General features: G+C 37.0%; 1 protein-coding gene across 1 annotated transcript in view; it reads left to right on the top strand.

The window, feature by feature from the left end:
• The window catches only part of NBAS (neuroblastoma amplified sequence), a gene marked incomplete at its 3' end in the record, with an annotated part of 53,345 nt that extends 43,705 nt beyond the window's left edge, over nt 1-9,640 (top strand). Inside the window, exons 23-26 of the mRNA XM_010191268.1 lie at nt 5,150-5,233; nt 6,026-6,179; nt 8,281-8,466; nt 9,467-9,640. Coding sequence (XP_010189570.1) covers nt 5,150-5,233; nt 6,026-6,179; nt 8,281-8,466; nt 9,467-9,640 — 598 coding nt within the window. The remainder of the gene's footprint in view (nt 1-5,149; nt 5,234-6,025; nt 6,180-8,280; nt 8,467-9,466) is intronic.
• Between the last annotated feature and the right edge of the window lie 428 nt (nt 9,641-10,068).

A 10,068-nucleotide genomic window follows, 5' to 3' on the forward strand; every position in this document is an offset into this window, starting at 1 on the left:
GTTACAGGTTTTTTAGCGTTGTTGAGAAAGTGAATGAAGTTTGCAGTCGGTTCTGAGTGGTGTGGGTTTTGCTGGTTTTGTTTTTGGTTTTTTGTTGCTTTGTTTTTCTTTTTTGTTTTCTTTTTTAACTTAGCTCAGCAAGAAACATATCTGTTAAGATGGACTTTCCATAATTGCTGATTTCTACTAGGATGAGATATTTTACAGTTATATTTTTTGATGTTGTTTTCTTTAAGCATTTGGAGAAGATAGTTCTGAATGCTGCTTGAGTTTTGGCGAGAGCTTTAAAAATCTAAAATTCCTCTCTCAGCTTTCTCCTAAGGTGAACCTTAATACTTTTAAAATGGCAAATTGAGCCAGAGCAGAAAATAATTCTAGAAGAATTTTCCATGGCTTATCCATACACCTGACTTGAAGTATTTAGCTCAGCTTTTTCTGTTGTGAGAAGGGAAAAAAGATGGAGTGGACATTTTCCGCTCAAGATTGCACTGCATGAAGATTCTTTCCCATGAAATGAGAAGTTTCTCCTTGTGGTATTTTGTGGTGAGGTCTGTTGATACGCTTTAATGAAAATCTTTTGAAGTGTGCTTATAGTACTTCTTGAATTGATGCGTCTGGTCAGCTGTAGGTTTCATTCTGCAAAATCTTGTGCTGAAACATGACCTTGCTTTTGGTAGATTTGGCCAGAAGGCAAATGGCCAACAGTAGTTGCCAAGGGAAGAAAAAGGGTAAAACAGGTACAGACAAGCACATTGTGACATTTACCTGAAGTTTTTCAAGAATCTAGAATATGTGGCTCAAATATTCCTGAACTAGATATTTTCTAGACTTAATAGACTTTAATGACACTTTATTCCAAGAATTCTTTCTGGTTTTGAACCCAAACACACAGTGTCATGCAGCAAGTAGTTGACAGCTTTGCTGCATATGATGTAAATCAGGATCTGCCATTTATTTTGAATGAGGCCCTGCCAGTCCCATCAGTGCTTCCAGTGTTATGGGAAGTAAAACCAGTGAAATGTCATTTCCTATTTAAGTGAAACAAAAAAAAAAATGAACAACTTGATATCAGTCTTAGCATATTGGTTGTTTTCTCTCTTATAAGATTCTTCAGTGATCACGCACTTCTTACCTTTGGTCATTCACATTGCTTGTACTTTTCAACTTTTTTCTCTCATACCCGATGAGTACAGTAGGCAGAGGGAGGCAGAGCTGCATATTGCTTCCTCACTTGACAGATTGTGGAGGTGAGGGGAAGGGGGGAAGCAAAGCAGCTGTCTAAGAAAGCAAAGCCTGGTAACTCAAATTGAGTGACATCTTTCTTAGCAAACATTTTTTTAAGCAATAAACTTCCAACTTTAGTTGAAACTATAAGCTATCATGGGTTGATGGAGAAGTTATTTTGAATGGAGTCTGTACCTAATCCACAAGTTCTGTTAGAATCATAGAATACCAAGTGAGAAGGGACCACAAGGGTCATCTAGTCCATCCTCTCAAGGTAAAAGCATAGTTTAAATGAGATGAGTCAGCACCCTGTCAAGCTGACTTTTAAACTCCTGTTAATTGGAAAGGATTCTATTTTAAAATGTATTTTAAAAAAATAATATTTGAAGCAATTGGAATTTAAAGGCAAACCCAGATGTGTTTTGCATTACATGAGTAGGGAAGAAAATACATACTTTTAGATGGGGAGAAGGAAATACAGATTATTTTCTGAAATATGCTGGGGAGAAGGGCAGATAAGTGATTGCATTTTATCTGCGATAATGAGTATTTATCATAATTTTTTATTTTAGGCTGGGTGGATAACTCTTGTTTACATAAAAATCAAACTGTTCAGTCTCTAATAACTGATAATCAGGGTGAGGAAAGTGACTGGAAGTATGTTAAGAATAATTGGAAGGAAAAAATCATATAATTCATCTGATATTCAGGTCAGTTAAGAAAATTTGCTAACTTTAGAAGTTTTGCCAACTTTAATTAGAAAACTTTTGTGCTACTGTATCTATTAAACAATTTCTTAACTGAACCTGTAATTCCAGAATGTGACTCAGCCACATCTATGGGAAGTATGCAGGATGTGGCAGCTGAATTAAGAAATGTTCAGTGTAGTGTTTAATAGTACAGGCTTGGATCAGTAGATTTTTTTTTTTCCTTTTTTTTTTTTTCCTTCAGCTCTTATATTGAGAAATAGTAGCATTAGGAGAGTATATGTGAGTTTTAGTGTCTTGTTTCCTTGTCATTCAGACCTTGTATTTATGCATTAAATATCCATCAAATGCGTGCACCTCTTTCCGTACTTTTTTGCATGACTTCTTTCAATAACAACAAAAACAATCAGCAAAATAATAGTCAAACCAAAACAACTTTTCCAAAAGCCTCTCCTGAAGCTGAGATTATGTTGAAAGATTTATTCAGATGGGATGCTCTTCCTTTGAGAGAGCTGTGAACAGTCTGCAAATGATCACTTGGAACAGGAATTTGCTTACATAGTAAAAACAATGAATGGTATCTGCTGCAGTTTTCTAATGGATCTTGATACAATTATTTACTTGTCATATATCCTCTCTCTTGCTTCCCCTTCATTTAGGTGTTTCAGAAGCCAAAGTTTGAAAGGGGCAGGGGCACAGTTTGTGTTCTCTTTCATAGAATCATAAAATCATTTAGGTTGGATAAGACCCTTAAGATCATTGAGTCCAACTGGAAACCTAACACTGCCAAGTCCACCTAAGTGCCATGTCTACACATCTTTTAACTACCTCCAGATTTGGTAACTCAACCAATAGATTGTCTTAAGACGTGGGTGAGAGAAATGCTGACGGACAGGGACTGACTTTGCTTTACAGGTTACCCAGTACTATTCATGCAGTTCTTAGTGGGGCTATGGGAAGGAGATGAAGGGAAGGGCAGGGTGTGGTGTGAGCGCTCTTCTCAGCTTGGCTTTCTGATTCCTCAACTTCTGAACCTGCCCAAGCCCTCAGGCTCCTTTGAGAGCTTCCACTACCAAGTGGTCTTTGCCAGAGACTGAATCTTTTTATCCCTGATGTTTATGAAAGATTGCTAAAATAATTTGATTTGATGTAGTCAAGTCTTACAGGTCCATAGTGCATCTAAGATTTTTTTTTTAACACAATAGAATAACAAAGTTTTAGCATTGCAGTTTGGAGGCAGAACACTAATTAAGGTGTTAGTTAAATAACAAAGTTTTAGCATTGCAGTTCTTGGAGGCAGAACACTAATTAAGGTGTTAGTTTGTGTAGCTAATGTTTTGGGGGGGGAAAGCTATCTGTAATGTGAAATTGGAGTTGTTACCTAAGAATCCCTTCTTACTGTTACTCTCTCATAGTAGTTCTGCTACAATTTTTCAGACATGATTTGAAACAGCTTCTGAAATGAAATCCTCTGCTTTTTTTTTCTGGGTAAGAAGGGATGTTGATACAGCAAAAAAACCTCACCAAGGAACCAAAACCAACCCAAAACAACCAACACACCAAACCAACCAACCAACCAACCAACCAACCATCCAAACCCACCTGAAATGTCTTCTTAAACCTACTGGGAAGTGAATGGCAAAGTTTTACTATGAAAAGAAATTATCTTGGGCAATAAAGTTTTGTTCAGTTTTCTTTTTTGTGTAATAGAACATAGAAAAGTAGCATTGGTCATAACCTAAAAACCTGCTTATAGTGTCTTGATTTTATATTTTGGAGGGAAATGTTAATTACACTTTGGCTTTTCTGTTACTTGACATTTCAACTAATAAAGAGGACTTTTTCATGACAGACTGGGTGTTCTGTAATAACATTCTATGTATGACATTTGGAATATTGCCCTGTTAATTTAGTTTATGAACCCAGTATTAAACATCGATATGTAAAATTAATTCATAAATTGTTATCTAAAACTTAAACAAACAGCAGCCCTCCGCAATCCCCAAAATACACGGCCCGATGATGAATATTTCCAGAATCAGAAAGTGCACGTATGTAAATGTTCATTTGGAATTTGGTTGGCTGATCTTCTGGAAGAAACGTGTGTGCGTACAGGGCAGGGCAGTTCCTATGGACATGCCTTGCTTTGTTAAATTTGTTTAATGGCTATTGCTAAATCAGATGAAGTTACTGACCTTTAGTTTGTTGTTCTGACTTTTACTTTATCATGAAATTGATGTATTTGTTGGAATTGTGTTTCTTTTTAAGCTTCTGAGTCACAGTGCCGCTTTTCAAGGGATGAGAAGATAGTGTCAGTTGTTTATTTATAAGCAGGGATTGTCCATGTGGTATTGTTGTTTTATTATCAGTCAGGAGAAAATGAGATTTAAAATAGCTTATTGCTCCAGTATGCTGAAACTTTAATATCTCTACTTTGTACATGGTTTGTTTCTTATTTCTATAAATGCCAGAACCTTTATGGTGCTTTTCTTCCCCATTAGTTTATGTTCTGCATAGATTGACAGGGTTTTCTGGAATTTTATGCTGCCTGAACAACTAGCCTCCAACAGCAAGCCATAACTAATCATTCTAGTAATAGCCCATGGTGTTCTTAATCTGCATCTTAAACAGATCTTTTTTTCTTTTTCCAACCTCAATTTTTAGAGAACGTTTCACTGTGGAGGTTTGTAGTCAGAAAACCACATTAAACTTAAGAAGATCAGTACAGCAGGGCGCATATTGTTTCATTTCAGTACAAGGATTTGTGATAAAATTTGAAAAATTACATTTTTTTAAAGCTGTGAAGCTGTGGAGATCATAGGTTTTTACTAATTTCAGGCTTTTATATGAAGTCAGAATACTTACTGTGAAGTGCTAAAAAAATCTTTAAAGATGCTCCCCCCCCCTTTTTTTTTTTAAAGGTATGGTCAGTAAGAAAAGAAACTTACTATTTTTTTTAATAGAATCTTTAATGACATAGGTAGAACATGTGTTTGTATAAATATCACAAAAATCACACTTGAAAGTGTGTATTAAGTGATAAATGTTAATGAATTGATACTTTAGTTGAATGACATGCTTATTATGAATTCACTAAGATACTTGATTATGCTTTGTATTCCATTAATTGAATTCTATCACAATTCAAACAAACACACAAAAAACCCAAAACCAAAACCAAACCAAGCTGCATGAAGTTTCCCTTTCTTTTATACCAGTTACAACCAAGGGAAATTGAAGATTCTTCCTTGGAATGAGCAGAAACATCGTGAAGAGGACTGGTGTGAAAAAGCAGAATGCAGGTAAGTATATAGGAAAAGTAAAAAGTTTTTTTCTATGTTTGTGTATACTTCAGGTATAGAATTTACTTACTAATTCTTAAAATGTGGGCAATACCCAGTAAGACTCACTTCTTATTTTTGTACATGCTGACTTGTGTTTTCAGCCTTCTTGGTGAGACTGACTGAACAAACACTTTTCCGTGTTACAGCTTATGTTCAGTGTGATTATATGATGAGTAACTTTTGCAAATGCATTCCTTTACTTTTTTTTTCCCCACTTAATTGTCGCAGAATCAAAGAATTATTGAGGCTGGAAAAGACCTCTGAGATTATCAAGTCCAGCCTATGCCCTAACACCACCACATTGGCTAGACTACGGCACTAAGTGCCACTTCCAGGGGTGGTGACTCCACCACCTTCCTGGGAAGTCCATTTCAATGCCTGTTCACCCTCTCTGTGAAAAAGTGCTTTCTAAAGTGCTTGTCAGCCATAGCATTATCATAGCAACATTAATGGATCACAAAACTGCCTTTCACTGTGCGAGGAAAGCAGAGGTTGAACATACCTGCATCTTTAGTAAAGAGGATTCTTTCTTTCATGATTCTTTCTTTCACCTTTGGAATCTCTTACTAGTTACTTTGTGGACAAAAATTAATACTTAAAAAAGTATTTAAAAGGCATTTCAGTGTGATCAAATTACTGGTTTAATGGATGATTGAATTTATCATTTTCTTTCAGAACACCCAGAAGTTTTAGGAAAAAAGATTGATATGAAAAAATGCAAGCAAATTTATACTTTATTTTTTTTTAAAGGGTGATTGTTGAACCAACTTCACAAGATGAAGGCGAATTTCTGTATGAAATGCAACCTGAGTTACTGAAGTACAGGACTACTGACCTTTCAGTAGATCTCGTTACTGATTGGTATTTGAGCAGAGCACAGGAAATTGAAAAATGTGCGATGCAGGTGAGAATAGCAGTGAGGAAATTACAGAGGTGACTTGAGCTGATATACCTTCTCCAGTAGAATCCTATCTTAATGTGTATTAGTGGGACGCTTTTCCCTCAGTATTATACACTGTGTCTCAGTCTTCGTTTTGGCTTTCGAAGTACTTGTGTTTTCCTTTTGCAGTGTACTTATGGTTGCTCAACAGTTCACTCAACCGGATAATTGGTCCATAGGAATGAATAGGAAGCCAGTAGATTCCCTTCCACTTGGCTTACCATAGCTGACAGTAGCATTTTTGTAGCCTTTTATTTGTAGCATTTTATGTTTGTAACTACTGGAGGGAATGTTGTGCACAGGGTATCAGCAAACATGGTTTATTATCTGTCAAGTGATATTGTGTCATACGTATCGATATGTGGCAATCACGTGTCACTGTCGTTTGCCAATATGTAGCACTGTCATGATTGCTTCCTGGCAGGTTTGCTGTGTGTCTGTGGGGCTACCGTGCAGCTTATTTTTGTTTTATATTTTCATATTTAAAAAATGTTTGGAGGTCTATGTAGTAGAGATAAGCATTGCAAGTAAGAATAGAGCTCATCACTGGCATGCTCCAGTTTTTTATTGCTTCTCAAGCCAGTTTAGCTGCATGAAAAGGAGGTTGCCTGGAAGTATCACTAAGAGTTATTTCTAATGGGCAAGTTATTTTATTCTTGAAGTTTGCAGTCTTCTGAGGCCCTTTAATCGTAGTTTCCTGTGATTTTAGCAGCCTATCAGTAGGTATGGAAATAAAAGAACTTTCAAGGATCAATCAAATTGCAAACGTATAAATGAAACTGCGTTCTACTCTTCCAGACTTATGTCTGCCTCACTGAATATCTATATATGTATGCATACTGTGTTCTGTGAAATTGAAACAGAATCACAGAATGGTTTGGTTGGATGCAGTCTTAAAGATCATTTGGTTCTACCCCCTGTCATGGGCAAGGACACCTACCATTAGACCAAGCTGCTCAAAGCTCCATCCAGCCTGGCCTTGAACACTTCCAGGGAGGAACCATACACAACTTCCCTGGGCAGCTTGTTCCAGTGCCTCACCACCTTCACAGTGTAGGATTTCTCACTAATATCTAATCTCAATCTACCCTCTTTCAGTTTAAAACCATTATCTCTTGTCCTGCCACTACACTCCCTGCCAAAGAGTCTCTCCTCATCTTTCCTATACGCCTTTTTTCTAAGTACTGGAAGGCTGCTATAAGATCTTGTAGGGGAGGTGCTGCAGCCCTCTGATGATCTCTGTGGCCTTCCTTTGGACTTGCTCCAACAGGTCCATGTCCTTCTTATGTTGGTGGCCCCAGAGTTGAATGCAGTACCCAGGTGGGGTCTCATGATAGTGGAGTAGGGAGTGAGAATCACCTCCCTCCACCTGCTGGTGATGCTTCTTTTGATGCAGCCCAGGATACAGTTGGCTCGGTGGGCTGTGAGTGCACATTGTTGGGTCATGTTGAGCTTCCCATCAGCCAACATCCCCAAGTCCTTCTCCTCAGGGCTGCTCTCAATCCCTTCTCTGCCCAGCCTGTGTTTGTGCTTGGGATTGCCCCGACCCTTTCCCCTTATCTTTCATATAAAAGTCACCAGGGAAAAAGACTGCCATTGTCTTCTGTGAAATAAAATGCAACAATTAAAATTATTAATTCATGGTCAGCTAGAAAAGTCATGTTACATGCAGAGGTATGCATAATTTCAGTCAGTTAACTGATTATCTTAGTTTAAAGCAATCCTTCATATTATGAGGTGATGTATCTCTCTGTGTGTGATCTCCAGAAGGAATGGTGTTCTCCAAATGTACATGCATCAATAGAATGCATCTGGGTCAAAAGCTTATAATAGCTTTTTTTTTTAGCTTAACCACTAAGGTTAAGCATTTTATTTGGGCCTTATAAATCTGAGAAGAGCAATCTATTTAGGCATATACGTTCCACTAAAAACTTCTAGGAACTTAAAATTGCCTATTAAGCAAAAGGAACAGGGAAAGAAAATACATACAAACAGGACACAAATTGGACTTGAAATTGTTTTTTGGCAAACAGTTGTATAGCAGGAGGGGTTTATTGTTTTTCAGGTGGACTGTGCTCTGTCCCTTGTTCGTCTTGGTATGGAGAGGAATATTCCAGGTCTGCAGGTGCTGTGTGACAATCTGATCACTCTTGAGACAGTAGTTTATGAGACTGGTGGTGATCCAACCTTAACTTTGAAGGAACTTGTAGAGATGAAAGACATTGAAAAGCTGAGACTGCTGATGAAGAATGTAAGTATTTTGAATAAATCAGTAAGTATACTTTGATTTCCAGTAATTCAGATTGCTCTAGATCCTATGTATATATAAATACTGTTAGTGGCTGGCACTTTTCTGACGAACCTCCATCCTTAATTCAGCAAGGATTCAAAGCTTTTACTTTTTCTTCTTTTGCTGTGGGGTTTTTTCTTTGTTCTTTGTTTTTTGTTTTTAACAAAAGCTAAAATGTCTCTGTTTTCTCAGAGATGTGTTTCTTTGTCCTAAGCACAGGACCAAATGTTAATAAATCCAGTCTTTTGAAAGCTGTGAAGTGCTTTTTTATTGACCGTTTCCAAAGGTTCTTCATTGTAGCTGTTGATCATGCTGCAGCTACAAGAATGCTGGATGTTTTCCTTGGATTTTTTTTTTTTGGTGTGTTTAAGATTTTTGGCCAATATTTAATATTTGTCTCTGCAGCATGTGTTTTTTTAATCTTCTCTGTGTTCAGCCTGTGCATGGCATTTCAGAATAGAAAGAGACCTTTTGGAAAGGTTGAAACATATCTAAAGATTGAACAGGGGGCTGAAATTCAGGGGGAATACTCATGTGTTTGAAACTCCTCAGAATTTTCAAAATTTTGCTAGGATTTATGTAACCACTCACCATTTGTCTTTCTGTCTTGCATTCTTGCATACTGAAAGTACTGCTACTTGGACATGAATGTAAGCTGATCTTTCACTAATTCTGTGCTTGCAGGAGGAATACAGCTAACTCATGTAATGGGCTTTGCTCCTGTACCACTTGGTTTCCCCAAGCTATTGGGTAGCAGAAATATGATGGATTGTTTCAGTGTTTGATGTCGTGATCTCTGCAGCAGTACGAATGTCAGGTTTCAGCTGCTGTTTGTGATTGGTGAAGATACTGTTTCAGTTACACTGATCAAAATAAGTTTTGTTTGGATTTTTTTTTTGTTTTGGACAATGAAGCTGAACTTGTTCTTTTTTTCCTCTCTGCAATTTATTGTGCTTTCCAGTCCTCTGATGAAAAATATGTGAAGAATGTTTATCAGTGGATGATCCCTTTTCTCCACCGCTGTGAAAATCAGTCCCTTGGTCTTGCAAATTCGCTCTTTAAAGAATATTTAGTAACTTTAGCAAAGGAAGACCTAACTCTACCTCTGAAGATATTTCAGAATTCAAAACCTGCTGTAAGTACTGAGCCCTGTTGATTCTACTAGTTTCTTTGGAAATTCTTGTCCTGAAGAGGTGAATTCATAAATATGGTTATTTCATCTTCTAAATCAGATTGTCTCTCTTATCTTTCCCTCCTTGGACCCAGGATTTATGTTTTAAAAAACATTAATTAAAAAGTATTGTAGCATAAGTTGTGATGCAACTTGATGAGACTGTCAGACTAATGTAATTATGATCTTGACAGTAGAACAAAAATTATTGTAAAGATTCTTCTTGGAAGTAATTTTATGGTGACATGTTTAAATTAAATTCCTCGCATATTTGCATATAAAAAAATGGATATGGAAGAGTTTGATCTCACAAATATTTTTTCCTGAGAGATTTACTACCAGTAGATTTCGAGTTATTTCTCCCTGTCCACCTCCGTCCTTCCCCCCTCCTC

Source organism: Mesitornis unicolor, unplaced genomic scaffold (genome assembly GCF_000695765.1).
Source record: "Mesitornis unicolor isolate BGI_N332 unplaced genomic scaffold, ASM69576v1 scaffold5309, whole genome shotgun sequence".
Lineage (NCBI taxonomy): Eukaryota > Metazoa > Chordata > Aves > Mesitornithiformes > Mesitornithidae > Mesitornis > Mesitornis unicolor.